This window comes from Cnephaeus nilssonii (assembly GCF_951640355.1).
Source record: "Cnephaeus nilssonii genome assembly, chromosome: 2".
NCBI lineage: Eukaryota > Metazoa > Chordata > Mammalia > Chiroptera > Vespertilionidae > Cnephaeus > Cnephaeus nilssonii.
The window spans coordinates 28,062,072-28,083,874 of NC_137073.1; the positions used below are offsets into that span (position 1 = coordinate 28,062,072).

General features: G+C 37.2%; 1 protein-coding gene across 3 annotated transcripts; it reads right to left on the bottom strand.

Annotated features, from left to right (window-relative positions):
- Positions 1-36: 36 nt before the first annotated feature.
- Positions 37-21,707, bottom strand: SEPTIN14 (septin 14; the record flags this gene model as incomplete). Of its 3 annotated transcripts, none has more annotated exons than XM_079799781.1 (9): positions 37-216; positions 4,748-4,880; positions 6,203-6,371; positions 8,207-8,303; positions 11,688-11,849; positions 15,016-15,202; positions 17,189-17,384; positions 17,754-17,874; positions 21,651-21,707. In XM_079799781.1, 9 exons carry the CDS (start codon positions 21,702-21,704, stop codon positions 37-39), a joined length of 1,299 nt encoding a protein of 432 aa, XP_079655907.1. The 3 variants fall into 3 exon arrangements, with proteins under 3 accessions (XP_079655907.1, XP_079655906.1, XP_079655908.1); XM_079799780.1 differs by having other exon boundaries at positions 17,754-17,871; positions 21,651-21,704; XM_079799782.1 differs by lacking the exon at positions 21,651-21,707 and having other exon boundaries at positions 37-212; positions 4,744-4,880; positions 17,754-17,868.
- Positions 21,708-21,803: the final 96 nt, after the last annotated feature.

The window sequence follows — 21,803 nt, forward strand, 5'->3', positions numbered from 1 at the left end:
AGACAGGGCTCTCCAACAGAGAATGGGGAGAGAGGGCTATTTCTTACGATCTTTGTCCTTTTTTATATTGGCGCAACTCTGAGTCTGCGATATTTCAGAGTCAGCCTTCATTTTATAAAAATTCATGATTTCTTCATCCAGTTTTCTTTTCTCCTCCTCAAGTTTTATTGTCTCCTCTTGCTGGATTCTTTTAAGGCGCTCAAACTTGTCTTGTAGCTGTGAAACAAAGATGCAATTGTGACTCAAATGTGGGGGTATCCCTGGGAACATGCTTGGCTTCTTTCTGGTTATCAAACATATATTAATTGTCAAAGTGGAGTTTGATCTTAATAACAATCTTAAAACTTTATGTTTAAAATAAACATTCACATATTTTAAAAATTCATCAATTAAAAAGTGTCTCCCCATTGAACCAAATGTAATAAAAACTACGGCTATAAACAACACAGTTTTTTATTTTTCATAAATATATTTTTATTGATTTCAGAGAGGCAAAGAGAGACAGAAACATCAATGATGAGAGAATCATTGATCGGCTGCTCCCTGCATGCAAGACCGTAACCCAGGCATGTGCCCTTGACTGGAATTGAACCTGGGACCCTTCAGTCTGCAGGCCAACACTCTATCCACTGAGCCAAACTGGCTAGGGCAACACTCAGTTTTTTAAATACTTGTTTTTCCAAATGATGTGTATTTTCTCACTCTACACTTCCCCATAAATCTCTTCAAATAAAATTTGATAAATTCATGCTCATTAAAAATATACACATTGAAATATAGCATGAATTATGAAACAATTGTTAAGACTTTAAATGATAAAGACCTTTTCTTGTTCAGTGAAATTAGCATAATTATAGAAAAAAAAATTTCAAAGACCTCATTCAGTTACTTTTTATTTACTTGTGAGGTTGTATTTAATCTGTGGGATTTAAAATAAATATAATCAGCCATATGAAAGAGTCCATTAGAGTTGGGCCTAGATCTTAACACAACTTCATTCAACAACGTAAGGATTGCTTGTATGCATCAGAGAAGGTATGGCTTATCTATAATAATAAAAGCATAATATGCTAATTAAACCGGGCATCCTTCCGGATGTCCTTCTGGACGACCTTCCGGAGGAAGCTGTGGCAGCAGGGGCCGAGGCAGAGGCAGCCGCCCACGGCAGAGGGGGCTGAGCCTCTTGCACGAATTTCGTGCATCGGGCCTCTAGTATGGCATAAAACTCTAAAGGACAAGTTTATTTGAAGCTTAACTTTTTGAAAAACAAGTAGACCGGGGGATTCTACTGCCACAATATTAACCATCTGGTGTATATGGCTGTGAAGAACACAAACACGGGGTGAGCACCAGTGGTTTTCAACCCTAGGTGCTCATTAGAATTATTCAGTGAGCTTACAAATCTCTCAATGTTCAGACTGCACAAGATCAATTACATCAGATGACCTAGAGCTGAAACCCAGGCATCAGTGCTTAAGAAAGTTCCCCAGGTGATTTTATTGTGCAGCAAAGGCTGAGATCATGGTTCTAAATAAAGATTCTTTTTTCCTTTCCTGGAGTCAGATGTTTCTTGCAATTACATCTTCAGCCCTGAGATGCAAATGAGCATCTAGATACAATGGCAAGAAGAATGATTGGAAGGGCTGGGGATGTGAGTGTGGTATCTGTAAGTAATCACTGCGGAAACGTTTCTTTTAAACATGGGAGTGTGAGAGTAGAAATCAGAGAAAGCTAAACTTCATCCTAGTATACAAACATTTCAAATATCAATGAGCCTGAAGTTTTTCCCCCAGACAGGTACAAAGCAAGTGTGTATCCTCTCACCACTCCCTTTCAACTTTGTACTGGAAGTCCCTGCTAAGGCAATAAGACAACAGAAGGAAATAAAATATTTACAGATTGAGAAAGAAGACATAAAACTGTCTTGTTCACAGGTAACATGATCATCACTGTAGAAAGTGCAAAAGAATTGACAAAAAGAATATCCTGGAACTAATGAGATTATAGCAACGTTTCAGGATATAAAGTTAGTTGCTTTTCTAAGCAAGGACCTACAACCAAGGTTATTCTGCCCAACGAAACTATCATTCAAAACTGAAGGACAGATAAAGAGCTTTCTAGACAAGAAAAAACAAAAGGAGTTCATCAGCACCACCAAACCAGTATTCTATGAAATGTTAAAGGGTCTTCTTTAAGAAGAAAATAAAAAATATGAACAATAAGATGGCAATAACCCTAGCAGATTTGGCTCAATGGATAGAGTATTGGCCTGCTGACTGAAGGGCCATGGGTTTGATTCCGGTCAAGGGCACATGCCTGGGTTGCGAGCTCGATCCCAGTTGGGGACCTGCAGGAGGCAGTCGATCAATGATTCTGTCTCATCCTTGATGTTTCTCTCTCTCCCTCTCACTTCCTCTCTGAAACCAATAAAAATATATTTTAAAAATGAAATAAAATGGCAATAAATGTATATCAACAATTGAATCTAAAGAAACAAAATAAACAAGCAGAACAGAAACAGAATCATAATTACTGAAAGCCTGCTCCATGCTAATCTTTGTTCTAAATGCTGAGGATATACAGCAGCTAACAAGTGGGTTAAGGTGCCTGCTTTGAGAGTTAGAGGAAAATATACAATAAGCAGACAAATTTTAAGAATTAGTAGAACTTCAACCAGATTTAAGTGCTATGAATAACGAGAATGTTTCGACAGTTGGCAGATGGGAGGAGTTTTGGGGGGATAGGCAAAAAAGGTGAAGGGATTAAGAAGTACAAATTGTTACAGAATAGTCACGGGGGTGCAAAGTACAGTGTAGGGATTATAGTCAATACTAGTCTAATAACTATGTATTATGTCAGATAGGTATGAGATTTATTGGAATTATCACTTAAGTTATGTAATTTCTAATCACTGGGGTGTACACTTGAAACTAATATAATAATGTATGTCAACTGTAATTGAAAGTAAAAGATGATTAAAAATTACATTCCAAATTTTTTTTAAATGTTAATTGCTTTTCTATATATCAGCAATGAACAGGTAGAATTTCAGATTAAACCATAATGCCAATTGCATTAGCACCCCCTCAAAATGAAATACTTTGGTATAAATCTAACAAAATATAGGAAAACTACAAAACTCTGATTTTAAAAATCAGAGAAGAGCCCTGGCGAGGTAGCTCAGTTAGTTAGAGCAACGTCCCAATACACCAAGGTTCATGCTCGCTTCAGCAGCACATATACCCATACACCAAGGTTGAGGGTTCAATCCCCAGTCAGGGGATATACAAGAAGCAACCAATGAATTCATAAATAAGGGACAATAAATCAAGATATATATCTCCCTTTCTCTCTCTCTCTCTATAAATAAATAAATAAATCATTTTAAATCAGAGAAGAACTAAATAAATGAAGAGATGTTACATGTTTGTGGATATAAAGACTACATATTATCAAGATGTTAATTCTTCCCCACATAACCTAGAGATTCAATGCAATCCCAAATCCCAGCAAGTTATTTTATGGATATTGATAAACTGGTTCTAAAGTTCATTTGGCAAAACAGAAGGCCCAAAAAGCCAGCACAATATTGAAAGAGAACAAAGTTGGAGTGCTGATGCTACTTGACTTACAGATTGGCTATAGTATTCTAACTAAAGCTACAGTACTCAAGAAGTAAATGCACTTATGCACATATGCATAGTCCATTGATCTTTGTCAAAGAAGCAAAGGCAATCACTGGAGGAAAGACCTCTCTTCAACAAGTGGCACTAGAACAAGGGAACATGCACATGCAAAAATATGAATCCTTTTTTACCTAACCTAATGGAATTTCTGTTGCTCATAGTTCAATTGTCCCTGACTGAAACATCTGGTATACAGCACTTGTTTCTATAGAAAAAGAAGTTCATATTTCCAATTTACCTACTAAAAATAAATATTCTTAAATTGAAACCACATTCACTAAGAGAAAAATATGTATGATTCTTAATATATTCCTTTGCCTAAAACTATTGGTGTCAAATAATCAAAATTATATTAGTAACCACTTTTTCCATTTCCTTGGAAACAGAAAGGAATGAAATGAAAACATAACCCCCATTATTAACCAACTAGAAGTTCCTTAGTTAATCAAGACTTTCATTAGTCAACATTTACCTGCTTACTTATGAAAGTGTAGGAAATTTTCTAACTCAGTAATAGGGTTAGGAAGTACATGACTTCACAGAAGCCACTAGTTTGAATGTGAAATAAATTAAACTTTTTGTATGAAAATTCAAATGATAAATAAAATAAAGATAAACAGGTTTTACAAACTTATTTTAGAGCTTATTAAAGAGAAAATTGTCTAAATGCACTAGAAAAAAATTACAGATTATAATTTTTTAAAGGCTGAATTCAAAATTTATATGGTAAATAGCTACTTTTTGAAAAATAGCAAATCGTCTTAAAAAACATCAACTAGCCTGGCCGGTGTGGTGCAGTGGTTTAACCTATGAACCAGGAGGCCACAGTTTGATTCCCAGTCAGGGCACATGCCCAGGTTGCAGGCTTGGTCCCCAGTGTGGGGCATGCAGGAGGCAGCCGATCAATGATTCTCTCTCTCTCTCTGTCTCTCTGTCTCTCTCTCTCTCTCCATTCTTCTCTGAAATAAAAAAGAAATCAACTAAATTATTGGGATTAAATGCCCTAAATTAATAGTACACCTAAAAATGAACACAAATCATATCAAACTAGAAATACTTGCTTCTTTTTCAGCTTCTTTAAATGCTATTTCTTTCTCCATAACTCGCTGCATAAACTTATGTTTCAATTCTTCTTCTTCCCTCTGGCATTGTTCATGGAACTCCTTTCTTTTGGTTTCATAGATCTCTTGAAAACTAAAAGGAAAATTTTATTAGTTTTATATAAAAATGCTAATATAAATAAACATGTAAAATATATATTATATATTAAGTCACATCTAAAAACATTTATCAATATTATCCCATATATAGAAATGGGAATTTCTATATCATGAGATGTAAAAATGAGGTGGGTGCAATACTGAATATAAGAGTACTGTATATAGAGAATATAGCCCTTGCTGGGTAGGTTGGTTGGTTAGAGCATCATTCGGATATGCCAAGGTTGTGGGTTCAGTCCTGGTCAGGGCATATACAAGAAACAATCAATAAGCCCTGGCTGGCATGCTCAGTAGTTACAGCATCAGCCTGCAGACTCAAGGGTCATGGGTTCGATTCCCAGTCAAGGGCATGTACCAGGGTTGCAGATTTGATCCCCAGCCCAGTTGGAGAGCATGCGGGAGGCAACCAACCGATGTGTCTCTCTCACATCGATGTTTCTCTCTCTTTCTCTCTCTCTCTCCCTACTTCCCTCTGAAAATCAATGGAAAAAATACCCTAGGGTGAGGATTACAAAAAAAAAGAAAGAACCATGAATGCATAAATAAGTGGAACAACAAATCAATCACTCTCTCTCTCTTTCTCTCAAATCTATTTTTAAAAAGAGTATATATAAAAAGTTCTAGAATTTTGAAAGCAGTTATATCAGGGATTTCTTGCTCCCACCACTTTTTATGATATCACACTTCTTCACATTTTCTCACAATAAAATTTGCAAGAATCTCTAATATATGCGGTTCTCAAAATAATTAAAATAAAGCCAGGTATCTTTCAAACTATGATTCATTTAAGACAGCCAGTTCAATTTTGATTGTGCTCAAAGTACCAACACTAATACAACTGTCATACTTTTGCAGCGCAAATCCTATTTCTCTTCACTATAGCTTAATACACCTGCTCTCCAACTATTTTCACTCGACTTCCATGGCATTGCAATGCTGCTTTTCCTCTTCCCTCCACCCAGTCCTCCATATTCTTTGCATCCTCTCAATATCCTTTGCCAACCTTTGCTAATAATTTTCAACCTCCTTTCTGAACTTCTCTTTTGGATATAGTACACGTTAGCGCATACACATAGTGGGTACACATAATTTAGCATATACATGAGCCCTTGCACTGTGCTACTCTTACAAATGTTCTCTAAGTCTGAAAATGATTTAAAAACACATGCACATAACATTCAGAATAATTGACGATATGAGAAGTACAGTTCTTCTCATTCCAAAACGATTGTATCCCATGATTGTAGGGGCTTTGTAAATCACCCCTTAGCTTGTTCTAGCAAGATCTTGACTCACCTAAGTGGCTGGTTGTCGGGGCCCACATCAGTAAAGCCGATTTTCTGCAGTCGGCAGCGCCTATAACACTCATAGTGCTTAGTGTGGGTTACTTCTTTCAGGTGTTCCGTGTTTGTACAAAGAAGCATATCCCGGAGCTTAACAAAGTCACAGTGATTTTCATTTTCCACTAGACAGAGAAATAATAAAGCCACAGCACTTTATCAATCCCTGGCACTCAATAAGTTTTATCGAATAAATGTATGCATGAAAAACATTTAAAATAACAGCTAAAGGATCATTCTGATGAATAGCTAAAATTGTTTTCACAACATAGTTACATGGTGCATTCCAATTATAGACAGTTTAATAAACCAGAAAATGTACTTTAAATTTATCAGCCAAAATATAAATATGAAACAATAAAATAATGTTATGTTATATTAACATATGGCATAAGTTTTCACTAATAATTATGCTAATAGTTTACAAGCTACCCTCAAGGTATTTTACAGAGTGCTTACAAAGAATTAGTCCAATTCCAGTAAAGTAAATAATTTCATTAGGTTAAATCCATTCCCATAAAGATCTTTATAATTGTGCATGCTTAAGTTATCATATTCTATTTATACAAGATATTTATGAGACCAAATTGGTCAATATTTAAAATAAATCAACAAATTCACGTGGCTCTCTCTTGTGTTTGTCACATTCAGAAGACTGAGTACAACATATTTTGTATTGTGTTTGATATTGTAACCAAATTTAATATTCACTAAAATATGTTTTTGTAACTATGTTTCATAAATTAAAAAATGTCTACCTAACCAGTGTGGCTTAGTGGTTGAGCATCAACGTATGAACCAGGAGGTCACAGTTCGATTCCCTGTCAGGTCATATGCCTGGGTTGTGGGCTCCATCCCCAGTAGGCAACCTACAGGAGGCAGCCTATCAATTATTCTTTCTCAACATTGATGTTTCTCTCTCTCTCTCCCTCTCCCTTCCTCTCTGCAATCAATAAAAATATATATTTTAAGAGACATCTTGTTTAAAAATTTTTTTTTCTAATACATCAATTTAAAAACTAGTACAAGTAGAGATAATCCAATCCCCAATAATTAGTATTACAAGCATATAAACTAGACAACAAATGACTGGATACTACAATATTCCAACTCATCAGGATGCTAGATAACAAATAGGAATGTCTAAGTATAATCCAAAGGTAAGTTATATTTCTTCATTTTTAAAATAGCTTACAATCCTTTTTTCTAGTGACCACTTTACAATGTTTTATAGCCCTAGCTGTTTCGCTCAGTGGATAGAGCATTGGCCTGCGGACTGAAAGGTCCCAGGTTCGAGTCTGGTCAAGGGCACAGGGCACAGGCCTGGGCACAGGGCACAGGGCACATTCTTTGATCCCCAGGAGAGGCATGCAGGAAGCAGTCAATCAATGATTCTCTCTCATCACTGATGATTCTCTCTCTCTCTCTCTCCCTTCCTCTCTGAAATCAATCAAAATATAAATTAAAAAGATAAAATAAAAAATAAATTTGGTAGTAATTAATTTATGTAATATGTTTTAAACACTAATATTTAGGCTTCAATATGTTCAAAGTCCCTTGGTTCAAAGCACTTTCCAACATTCTGAATGTGATGGTTCATGCATAGGGAGATGATGTGCAGATGGAAAACGTGTCAATAAGGAGATTCTGTGTAGCCTCTGTGGGTTTCTGCCTAAAGCACCTTCCAGCAAACTCCTAGGAGAATAAATCATAATCAAAGTAAGCATTAGCCTAAATGAAACAGAATCTGTGCTCCTTACTAGCAACCGTTAGTTTACTGTTTAGCAACAGTTACTAACATTGGCACAAGTTAAAATATTTTGAGGCTATGATAATATAGGATATTTATAGTATATATCATTATAGTACATACTACATATACAACATATTTATATACAACATATATACCTACACATACACATGACCAGTCCAGAGCAAGCCTGCTCACTGTCATATTTACCTTGTAAAACTCCCCAAGGATAGAGACGGCCTCTGACCATCCTTTTTCCAACTTTCACCTCATCCATACACCCCACTACAGCAAAAGGTAAGTGTTCCTATAAAGGAAGGACAATTTTAATCATGTCCTTATACCAACATGACATATGCTGTTACTCTTATTTCTGCTATGGAAACAACAGAGACAAGAATAACATCATAAGCTTATTCAAACAAGGGATCTACCCTGCCTCAGATTTTATGACTTGGCAGCAAATATGTGCACATTGATTTCTGCAAGCATTAGTGTCAGGTCCTGAAAACTATCTACTGAGTAGAGCCTAAACCAAGGTATTATGCTGTGGGAAATACAAAGAGAAAAGATTTCTAGCAGACAAATAATTTTTCTCGCATTATCTTTACCCTGAAACACAAAAATAATGTCAAGAAAATAATGTACAAATCACTTTTAACTTTAGTGTAAAGTTAAAAGACAAAAGTATTGAGAATAACTATAATAATTAGTTCACGTATATACAATATAAAGTATATTAATAAATAGTGCTTTATATAATATAGACATATTCATACATGGACACGTATATGAATTCTAAATACAATTAAAGGGTCACTTTAATCACTTGATGGTGAGTCAAGAGAAGTCTGAAAACTGAGGCCATTCAAGGGAGATTTGGGAAGAAGATAAGCAAAGTAGGAGGACAATCATATGTAAGGATAAAGTTTTGAACAGGATGCTGCTGCAGTATATACAAGATTTTAATGATCTGTCAGAATTTATATAGCTGGTATGACTGAATGCAAGAGCTGATATACAATGTCTAAGATAAAATTTGTTAAGCATTATGTTGAATATTTAATAATTAACAGTAGTCTACTCATTGGTTTTGATGAAAAATTACTCCCTATGCATTCTTTGGTGTACTATTTGGTAAGAGAGGCCAAAATCTTTAAGACAAGATCTAAAGAAAATGTACTACAGGAGAATAACTTTAAAATTTACATTGCTTTTTAATTTCAAAATCTATTTAGTTTTGATATCTTAAAATAAATGGGGTATGGGAAGCCAGTCAAGATGGTGGAGTAGGTAAACTCTGTGATCACCTCCTCCCACGAATACTTCAAAATTACAAGCGAGCCCTAACTGGTTTGGCTCAGTGGATAGAGCGTCAGCCTGGGGACTTGAAGGGGTTCCAGGTTGGATTCCGGTCAAGAGCATGTACCTTGATTGCAGGCACATCCCCAGTAGGGGTGTGCAGGAGGCAGCTGATCAATGTTCCTCTCTCATCAATATTTCTAACTCTCTCTCCTTCTCCCTTCCTTTCTGTAAAAAAATCAATAAAATACATTTTTTTTAAAAATTACAAGCAAAATAAGCCAGTCGGAGAAAGATAACTATTACATGATCTCACTCATTTGTGGAATATAATGAACAATATAAACTGATGAACAAAAATAGATCCAGAGCCATAGAAGCATCAAACAGACCTTCAAACCTCAGAGGGAAGGCAGGGGAGGGTAGAAGTGGTGGGTAAGAGATCAACCAAAGGACTTGTATCCACGCATATGAGCATGACCAATGGACCTAGACAATAGGGGGTTGAGGCCCGGTGCTGGGAGGCGAGAGCGGGCTGGGAGAGGTCAATGTGGGGAAAAGGAGACATATATAATACTTTCAACAATAAAGAATTTTTTTTTTAATTATAGAACAATCAACCTGGAGAACCATCTGAGGACTAGCTGAACAGAAGTCCTATAACTAAGGATATAAAGAAGAAGCCATGTGCCCTGGCTGGTTTGGCTCAGTGGATAGAGCGTCGGCCTGTGGACTGAAAGGTTCCAGGTTCGATTCCGGTCAAGGGCATGTATCTTGGTTGCGGGCACATCCCCAGTGGGAGGTGTGCAGGAGGCAGCTGATCAATGTTTCTCTCTCGTTGATGTTTCTAACTCTCTATCCTTCTCCCTTCCTCTCTGTAAAAAATCAATAAAATATATATTTTAAAAAAAAAAGAAGAAGAAGAAGAAGCCATGTGAGACTGGTGGGAGATGTGAAGACACAAAATGGGCTGGCCCCACACCCATGTCTGGCAGCTGAGAATTGGGAGACATAGCTCAGCTGCAGAGGACAAGGGGCCCCAGCCGCACCACGGGGCCCCAGCCTGGAACACTGGTGCTGGGAAGAAGAGCCCCCACAACACCTGGCTGTGATCATCAGTGGGGATGGCATTTCTCTGGGTGAGACAAAAGGCTCTAGAAACCCAGGCATCCTCTTACAGGGCCCGTGCACAGACTCACTTGCTCATGGCACTCTCCAGGGGGTCTTGTGGAGGGACAGCAGCTTGGGAGGTGCCAGAGACATAAGGGAGAAACTGAGTTGTGTGGCTTCGGGACTGGAGGGACAGCTCCCATTGTCCCTGCGTTGAGCCCTTCCCCCACAGGCCCAGATATGGCTCTGCATTAGGTTGGTAAACTCCACTCACTCCACCCTGATGCCCCCCTAAGACCTCACCCCACCCAACTCATGCACTACCACAGGCTATTATTATATGTTTTGAGGGCATTATTAAATAAAATAAGGGTCACTTGAACAAGCACTATAATACCACAAGAGTCGATCTGATAACCAAGATGGCTACTAATGGGCAGGTAACATAAAGTATAGATAGTCTGGACAAAGGGATGATTCACTTCCTGGGCAGGATAGAGCAGAATCGCATTAGATTCATTACAATACTCAGAACAGCATGCAATAGACAACAAGCATATGAAAAGACCAAATATCATATAATTCCATTCATATTATATGTCCAGATCAGAGAAATCTACAGAGAAAGAACTTAATTAGTGGTCACCTAGGGTTGGTAGAGAGGAAGGCTCACAGGTAATAGTGGAGAAGAGCTGGCTGTATGAGGTTTATTTTAGATGATAAAAATGTTCTAAAATTTATTGCAATAATGGTTGCACGTATCTTTAAAAAGACTAAAAATTATTGAATTGTATACTTTAATGGGTATGTAAATTATATCTTCATAAAGCTGTTAAAAAAAGAGAATTGATTCTCAGTGAACACTTGTCAAAATCAAGAAAATAAAACATTGCCCTGCCTGGCCCGTGTGGCTTGGTTGGTTGGGTGTTGTCCTGTGCACCGAAAGGTTCCCCATTCATTTCTCTGTCAGGGCACATGACCCGGTTGCCAAGTGTTGGGGGGGGGGGGGCGTGCAGGAGGCAGCTGATCAATGATTCTCTTTCATCATTGATGTTTCTATCTCTCTATCCCACTCCCTTCCTCTCTGAAGTCAATAAAATGTGGTTTGTTTTTTGAATCTTAAAAATAAATAAAACATTTTTGACACTGGATTTTGGGAAAATAACTTATTTATAGTCTCTTGGTCAGATAGAGTGACAGTATATTACTAATATTGTTACTTATGAATTATATTTGATTCCCACATGTAAAATAGAATTAGCATTAAGTAGAAGCTTACATTCATTGAGGAGTTCACTTGAGCAGTAGTTTTGTCATCTGTTGGGAACTGGTATATCTGGATGCCATTACTAATCAATTCATTCATTATCTTACTCTTAAATGTCTGTAAATCGTTTTTAGAAATTGTATCTGCTTTGGCAATCAGTGGTATAATGTTCACCTGGCAAGAAAGAAACAAAATCTCACTATTCAGAATTTGTTGTTAACCCTGGAATTTTTACAGTCAGAAACCTCAAATATCTGACAATAAATATCTAGATAATCACTGATTATCATGCTTTCCTCACAAAATTGCTTTCCAAAATATTCAGTTCTTTTGAAGATATATTTTTATGAGAGTTCAGGCTTAGAAGTCTTAATTTTTGTTGTTTTCTCAAACTTTCTGTTTCTAACACATCAAGAGGTAGTAAAATGTAAGTAGTAAGATGATGTAATGTATTTAGTCCATTAACAATTCGATTTCTTATCTGAGTGCAAAAAAGCAGAAGAAACCTTTCCTCAAAATTATAAAACAATTTGTCCTCTACCTGTCATTCATTTGCATCACCTTCTTCATAAATTCATCTTGCTTTTGAATAGATCCTTGCTCTACCTATATGTCTTTGCAGATAGATTTGCTTGTGATTTCCAAAGACCACACAAAAATAATAGACATTTTTATTGCCACACTCTAAAGGCTAAATGTGTGTAAGTGTGTATATAGCACCTTGCTAACAAATATGTTTACAATTTGTAAAAAGGAATTATTTCCATATAGCATATTTGAGGTTGAAAAGCATTCATATTTTCTTTCTAATTCTAAAATGTAATTATTCCTGTCTCCTTGTGTTTACAGCTTAATAATTGAACTTTGTAGAAAATAACAATATGCAAAATTCTAAAATGTCTTATTACTGTTATAATAAGATATTTTGTTAAAGCATACCTATACAATGTCAAGTTCTGTGATATAAGTAGAAATGTGTAAAAGCCTGTTTTAAACATATTGTTTTTGTTTTAGATTCTTCAAAGTACTTTTTAAAAAATCCTTGTTCCAATCTAGGGCTTCCATGTTGTCACATAAATGTTCAAAATTTTGTCTAATTTTATAATTGTGAACAATAGCTTCCACAGTAAAAAGCAAACAGCTGCTAAGGTAGATTCAAGTCTAACATAAACGCATTGGGTTGTATTGGTGACAAAACTGGGAATAGAAACCCTCTGTGATAGCAAATAATTAACACACTAGAGGCCCGGCGCACAAAATTTGTGCACAGAGGGGGTTCCTCAGCCCGGCCTGCACCCTCTCCAATCTGGGACTCCTCAGGGGATGTCCGACTGCCAGGCTGATCTCACCCCCCACTGCCTCTGCCTTGGCCCCCACCACCATGGCTTTGTCCGGAAGGAAGTCGGTCAACCCGATCTAATTAGCATATTACCCTTTTATTAGTATAGAAGATAAGAAATGAAAACTTTCGCCGGGCCGTTGTGGCTCAGTGGGTAAGGATTGACCTATGAACCAAGAGTTCACTGTTGGATTCCTGGTCAGGGCACATACCCAGGTTGCAGGCTCAATCCCCAGTGGGGGCGGGGTGCAGGAGGTAGCAGATCAATGATTCTCTCTCATCATTGATGTTTCTATCTCTCTCTATCTCTCTCTCTCTCTCTCCATTCCTCTCTGAAATCAATAAAAATATTTTTTAAATGAAATAAAAACTTTCTATGTTAACAATTCCTCAGGTGTTCAGATTTTAGGAACAAAAGTCACTTATTGCAAGGAGAGCTGATCAACCTGGGAGAGAAGACAAGCATAGCCACACCCTTGCCCACCCCTTTATGTAAAATGTCCCTGCAAAAATGAGCAGTTTCCTGTATCTGAAAAGAGCATGACGATTACAGATGGCTTTAAAATTAAAAGAAAATTGTGTGTCCCTTCTCAATGAATATATTACAAACTGAGGAATTAAGGCAACTTTTTTTTTTTGTCTTGTTAAGGCAACTCTTAATTTTAACTAAAAATATAACTTATTTTAACTGCTTGGTGATAGATGAGATTAAGTACAAAATTTCTTTCTAGTTTGAACAAAACAGAGCAAAAGTCAGGCCTTCTTTGATACCCTCCACCCGATTTTAGAATAGTCACTCTCTACAGCTGAATAAAGTTGAAAGCAGTATGTTTAATCAGGGCTGAGTGCCAGAAAAGAATATCGTGGCCTAAGTTTCTTTCATATGTAATTTGACCCTCTGTTGGGAAAAAAAAAAAAATACATGTTGCATTCTGCATCCTTCTGATAGGGCCATTAGCCAGGACCATGAAAGCTTCATGTTTCAAAACACAAGTAGGCCCGGCCGGCATGGCTCAGTGGTTGAACCAGGTCACGGTTAGATTCCCAGTCAGGACGCATGCCTGGGTTACAGGCTCGATCCTTGATCCCCAGTGTGGGGCATGGCAGGAGGCAGCCAATCAGTGATTCTCGTTCATCAGTGATGTTTCTATCTCCCTCCCTCCCCCTTCCCTTCCTCTCTGACATTAATTAAAATATATTTAAAAACAAAACATCAGTGGTACCAGAGAAATGTTAATGGGATCATTTTGTAATACTGTAAAGCAATTTCAATTTCAAAAATATGGGCAAATGACCTCAATCTGAATTATCATTCAATCACAAGAAAAACTAAATTTTTATTTTTTTAAAACCTGCATCTCATTATCCTAATGCATTTTCTAATTAAATTTCTCTAGAAAGCAAGATAAGATGGAAACTTATCAAATGCTGTTATGGGCTGAATATGTCTCTTCTCCCCCCATGCATATGCTGAAGCCCTAACCCTCAGAACGGTCTGTATTTGGAAACATAATCTTTAAATGGGCCCTAATCCTATCTTACAGGTGTCCTAATAAGTAGGGGAAACTTGGACACACAAAGAAATACCAGATGTGTGCATAAAGGAAAGACCACGTGAGAACACAGTGAGAAGGCAGCCATCTGCCACCCAACGGGAAAGGTTTCAGGAGAAACAAAATTTGGCAGCACCTTGATCTTGCACTTCTAGCCTTGAGAATTGTGAGAAAATTAATTTCTGTTGTTTAAAACCCGTAAGTCTGTGGTGTTTTGTAATGGTGTTGTTGGGACACTAATACAAATGCTTTAAACATTAATGGAAAAAATATTATATATATATATATATATATATATATATATATATATATATATATACACACACACACACACACACACACACACACATATCACAAAATAAGTTCTTAGATGAGAATGGCTGAAAGATATATATTATCTCAAAATAACTATCAAATCTTGACCAGTTGAGGGATTTACCAAACACACCTTACTGTCAATGTTCTTCAAGGTTAATAGATCAAGGGCCTTCAGAGAATGTCCTGTAGGTGCAATGAAGTAAAGGCACACATGGATACGAGTATCATGGTAGTCAGCAAAGGAACGTTTAATTTTCAGTTCTTCTTGAAAATAAGCCTCAAATTGAGCATCTATGTAGGAAACTATTGGTTGGTAGCTGAAAAATGATTATTTAAACATTTAGCATAACATAGTAATAACATCTGAAGTCTACATTTTTACCATTTAATAAATAGTTAATATGTGCACTCAATAGCTTTTCATATAAATAAAAAAGTGCATAACATGTTCTTACAAAGGTAACAATCACAAACTAATAAAGGCTTATTGTTCCCATTGTTTCTAGAAATGGCAAAATGATCTTTCAATTCAATGTCATCCCAATCAGAAGCCCATTTCTATGTGTATATAGAAGTACAAAGGACCAAGAGTGGTCAAAACATATTAAAGAAAACCAAGGAGATATAATCTTCACATGACAGGTCTTATTATGAAGCTGAAATAATACAGTATGGTAGCAGCACAAGACTAGATAGACTAAAGCACAAGAGAATTTTTTAATGTGATAGAACTTTTCTATGTCCCAGCTGACATGGTGCAACTCTACGCAACTTAAAAACCTACACTTGAAATCTGCATGGTTTTATTAACCAAGGTCACCCCAATAAATTCAATTTTAAAGGACCCCACAGAAATATACACCATAAAAGTAAGTTTTACTGTACGTAAAATTTCACAAGAGTGACATCCTAATCATGGCAATGAATACTTCCTAATCTATCCACTAACAGAGGTACTACCTCTGTGGGAACTGTGGAACCCAGCACCAAAAACCAGGGAACCAGGAGGAGTTTTGCCCAACTGCACCTCCCTACGAGCTCTGAAACCAGCAGAAGCCAGCAAACCTGCCCCGACCCCGCTTTCAAGCAGTCAGGGGAAAACGGGAGAGTGTTTACGTGCACATATATCCACAGATAAAAGGTATTTGTAGAAGTTCGGCAATCAGATGGGAGGTTCCATTGGAGCACAGCAAAAAGGATAAATTTGGATGCACTGGAGAAGGGAAGAGGAACTTTGGCGGTGACAGCCTTCCCTCCAGGCAGCACAACCTGGGGCTGAAACAGCTGGTAGCAATCCCTCCCAGGGCCAAGGGAGTAAGTGCCCAACAACCTTAGAGAAATACCCTTTTCCTCCCAGCAGAACCCAGAATACTGAGGCAGGAACTCCATAAATGGAGGGACGGAGGAGAATGGGAAAGAAGCAGATAAAAATGTCAAAGGGGCCCTAGCCGGTTTGGCTCAGTGGATAGAGCATCGGCCTGCGGCCTCAAGGGTCCCAGGTTCGATTCTGGTCAGGGGCATGTACCTGGGTTTGGGCACATACCCAGTAGGAGGTGTGCAGGAGGCAGCTGATCAATGTTTCGTTTCTCTCTCATCGATGTTTCTAACTCTTTATCCCTCTCCCTTCCTCTCTGTGAAGAATCAATAAAATATATTTTTTAAAAATATATCAAAGGGCATGAAGTGCATTAAAGGGTCATGGTCCGCGCTGACCAGGCTCAGGACTTCAGCAGGAATCTCACTCGTGAAATTGGAGAGAGCCTCAGCTTCTGATTCCCGCACTGGGCCTGTGGGCACTTCCAAAGGTCAAGTGCTAAACTCACACATCTCCCCATTCTGCCGTTGGCTCTGTGTGCACACACTGTTGAGTGCAGTTGTGAGAGTGAAATCTGGCAAATGAAATGTGCTCGGAGAAATCAGACCAGGCTCTGTGAGCAGGGGAGAAACCACTTTCTGAAAAATTTGATCTATTGAAATGCTTTCTGGAAAAAAAAAGAGAAGTTTCCATCCGTCAATCATGTGAGCTGTGAGAACTAGAGAAGAAATAAACTCTTAAGACCTTCTCCACAATAGGGAGAAAGAAATGTGCAGCTGGGATATCATACAAGGTCATAGAAAGCCCCAGATACAACAGGACCCATGAACAGTATATTGCACCTGATGGCAACTAGCAAAGATTTGAGGATGTGTCTGCAACTGCAAATGTGAAAGCAGCAACGCAAAACTCCAAGGAACATGAAGAATCAAGGAAATGTATCACCAAGAGTAAGAAAAACTTTTAATTAAAATAAGAACACACTCACCTGGCTTCTTTGTTCATTTGATCACCATATCCCACTGTAGTCACAACAGTTAATTTCAACTGAACATTGCTTTCCTGGAGTTGATACGTCTGAATTTTAAGTTCAACATTTGGGCGAAAATGTGAGGATTTTTTCTCTCTCGAATTAGTATTAAACAATGTGTCAATCAGTGTTGATTTTCCAAGTCCAGTTTCCCCTGTAATAAACATGGACACATTATATAGGGGTATTGATGGCTGAGAAGTAACACTCCAAAGTGGTTTAAAGGGTCCCACATACTCCAAAGACAGTGATGTCCTTGAAAATATACATGCTACTCCTGACACCTTCAGTCATTAACGTAATATAGAAAGAAAATATACACAAAGTTGTATCAGATTTTGAAGAGTACTGAAGCATTTAAGGAAAAAGTGTGTAGGTAATCTGGCTAAGAAGATGGAAACTGATATAAACATGAAGGTATGTTCTTGAATTAACAGCACCAGTTTTGCACTGCTGAAAGATAAGTTGAAATGAGCATTTGGGAAAATTAAGTAATAATTCAGAGGAGAATTTTGGCACGTACCCACACAGAGAATATTAAAAGAGAATCCTTGTTGAATAGATTTATTGACCAACTGATGAGGCAAACATTCAAAACCAAAATGACCAAGCATAGTTAAGCAACGGATATTCTCTTCTTTTTGCTGAAAGAAAACACAAGATTTTAATCAGAATAGAAAATATCATTTGAAAAGATCATATAATATTTCTTTTTTAAAATATTTTTATTGATTTTTAGAGAGAAAGGAAGGGAGAGGGGAGAGAGAAAGCTATCGATATGAAAGTGGAACATGGATCATCAATTGGTTGGCTGCCTCCTGCATGCCCCCTGCTGGGGTTCGAGCTGAAACCTGGGCATGTGCCCTGACAGGGAACATTTCTCTCTGTCTTTCCCTCATTCTTCCACTTTCTCTAAAAATCAATAGGAAAATATCCTCGGGTGAAGAGAAAGAAAGAAAGAAAGAGAGGGAGAGAGCAAGAGAGAGAGAGAGAGAGAGAGAGAGAGAGAGAGAGAAGGAGGAGGAGGAGGGACGGAGGGAGGAAGGAAGGAAATGAAATAAGATATTTCATGCAAATGGAAATGAAAGAAAATCTGGAATAGCAATACTTATATCAGACAAAATAAACATTAAAACAAAGGCTGCAACAATAGACAAACAAGGTAATTTCATAATGATGAGGAGATCAATCTAACAAGAGGATATAACTCATAAACATGTATACACCCAACATAGGAGCACCTAAATATATACACCAAATATTGATGGACATAATACAGTATAATATAACATAACTAGAGACCCAGTGCATGAATTTGTGCCTGGTGGGGTCCCTCGGCCTGGCTGGCAATTGGGGCCATCAGGAGGGCCGGCCAGCAGTGGGGACCGCAAGAGGTTGGCCTGTCAGCCCCCTATCGGGGCTGATGGCAGGGGGGGGGGGGGGGCGGCCGGGGAGGAAGGGCTGCAGGAGGTTGGCTGTGGGAGCACACTGACCACCAGGGGGCAACTCCTGCATTGAGCGTCTGCCCCCTGCTGGTCAGTGCACGTCATAGTGACTGGTCCACTGGTCGTTCCAGTTCAGTCGTAAGGGACACACAGGCTTTTATATATATAGATATGATGGATATAATAGCTATAAGAAAAACATTTGTATTAAATTAGTAATATTACTATGATTAGTATCAGAATTAACTTATTCTTCTCATGTCAAAATAAGGGTTAAGATCCAAACTAGCTATCAATAGTTGATGGTTGAATGAACAGTGATTAGTAGGGAAAGGACCTGAGCCCTAGCTACCAGGAATCAACCAAAGATTAATTGATAGGAATTCCATGGGGATTTCATATTTAAAGAAAGTGTATTTAACAATACCAAACTGAAAATATAATCAAATAAGAAATTTAGAAAAAAAATTAATTCCTTACTATTTGTGCTCTTAGAAGATAGGGCTTTATCTATATGATAAATTCTTAGTTCTTCTCTACTTATAAACAGAACATTTTGATCCATATAATCTGAAGATTATTTTAATGTAACAATAATAGATTTGGACACTCCACTGTCCTCTCTGGCCTAGACTCCCTTTTAAAAGAATTTTCTCATTTTTAACTCTGTAGCTCAGGGAGGTATCAGATCAAAGTGCTTTGTGTGTCAAAATATAGAACAAAATATAGCCCATTGTCTTATCAAGAAAGGACCTGCAACCTTGGCCTCATTAGCACCAAGTTCTTACCACAGAACAAACAGAGCAAGCAGGGATTTCCATAGCATCATCACTATTACTTAAAAAATGTCTTCTGGTGGGCCAAAAGTTCTTCCTTCTAGTATTTATTTTTACAAAATGTCCATCTTATGTAGAAAACAAATATTTCAGATTCTACTAATTTGGAATTTGTGGTTATTCAAATCTTGTCCTTGAATGCACCTTTGCACCATGCACAAGTAAAGGAAATTAAGAAGTAAACAAGGTAGTATATAAAAATATAATGTTTAACCGACTATTAAAAGGATTACTTCATGTGTCTTCACATGAAACTGAAGTGCTAAACAGATTATTTTAATCCCTGATAACAAGTCCATCTAGCAAATGAGATAATAATGTACATAAATTCATAGTTTGTAAACTATAAAAATCTCTACAAGTTCTGACAAGCCCTGATGTTAACTGTACTCACTGAACTCTGTTTTTCAGGGGCACTGAGACAAGTTAGCTGAGTAAGAAAATTCACTAGTCATTATGAGCCTATCTGACAGTCACTTTTGCCTCTGTTTGCTCTGTACATTGAGAACATTTAACTAGGTAAGTTTCAATTTTTTTTCACACCCCAATATTTCATAAGTCAGGAGTCTTCCTTATGAAAAGCCTACAATTTGAATGAGGATGAAAACCATTCAAAAAATGTTAAAATATTTGTTAATGTCATACCAAGTACCAAAATTATACAAAAGTAAATATAAGAACTTGGAAGAAGGATAGAAGACTGTGGTATGAAGTAGTTAAAGATAATTCAGAAAGACTGCAGATGACAGATTGCCTCCTGAAGACAGGATAATATTGATGGAGGAGGTAAGTATTATGAACAGGAGATGAGTGTGGCAGTGAGCTTAGCGACAGAATTATGGACTACGTGCCCTTGCAGTAAGGAATGTGCACACTTAAAGGGAAAGATTTACATTGTGAAGCTGGCCCTAGCTGGTTTGGCTCAGTGGCTAGAGCGTCAGCCCTCGAACTGAAGAGTCCCAGGTTTGATTCCAGTTATGAGCACATATTGCAGGCATGATCAATCCCCTCAGACCTTAATGGAGCATACATTAAACATAGTCATTAGTGGCTTTAACTTGTCAACCCAGCTTTTTGAAAAATGTTTTAATTTCTCTTTTAATAATCTTGACAGTTTTCTACAATCGAGGAGAGTACACTCTCTATCCATTCCGTCCTTTTTAAGATACACGGTAACCAAGAAAATTCTCCATATTAATCTTACTAATTTTATGGCAAAACTCTAGATACCAAGTGAAGCATAAATTATAATTTAGTTTATGTAATCTTTTATTTGGTTTCACTGTTTTTAGAGAAAATATGTTAAGGTTTAAAAAAAAGCAATATTTGCATGTGCATGTATGTATATGTGTATATGTGTTTGTTCCTGTGTTTCAATATTAAATTACCTACGCTATTAAAATATCCTGATTAAGGCACAGTTGGTAATATACTTGAAACATAAATTATATAAATCAGAGAGTGATTTTTTAAAAAGATAGTTTGATGGTTAAAACTAAGCTATAGAAAAACCCGTGTGTTTGAAAAATGAGAAAACACCATAAGACACAAATGAACACTACTTAACATAGCTCAATACTCATGTATATATTTGACATTTTGGTCAAACAGAATTCTAAAACCAAGTTTTCACCCATTCAGACATACTATTCTCTCTTTCAGTGTAAATTTCTACGTAACTTACTATATATTTTCCCTAGAACAGGAGCTCATCTTAAAATGGAACTTGGTTCAATCCCCCACTCAATAAAGCAATAAACAAGTAGCCACCCAACCACTTCCCAAAATAAACTTCATTTGAAAGTTATTTATTATCAGTACATAAAGTTCCACAGCCATTTGCATCCAAACAGCACTATTCTTGTTACCTAATGAGAGGCTCTGGGGTTTAATTTGTCATTCTTTGGTGTTAAACAGGAATAACCTCTTGCACCACTAATAAGGTCTGCAGACTCAAGAAACATGCAATAATTATTTAAACATCTTTGATGCTTAACTCCAATCAGTATAAGTTAATTCATGTCCAAACATAAGCCTTTCTCATCTAGGTTTATCTTGGTGCACTGAGTCAGTGTTTTGAAACTATACAATCTTGCTGAAGTACAGAATGGAGAGTTCTATCTGAAAGATGTACTCAACTGTGTCTTCATCGTCGGGTGTTTGCGTGGATGTGCACATTGGTTTTTCTGCCATGTCAGACTGAAAGAGCTGAAAACAAAGAACAAGACCCTTTTAAAAACTTACTGTAAAAGGCAGTATTCCTACAACATAATTTAGATCAACAAGGGAGTC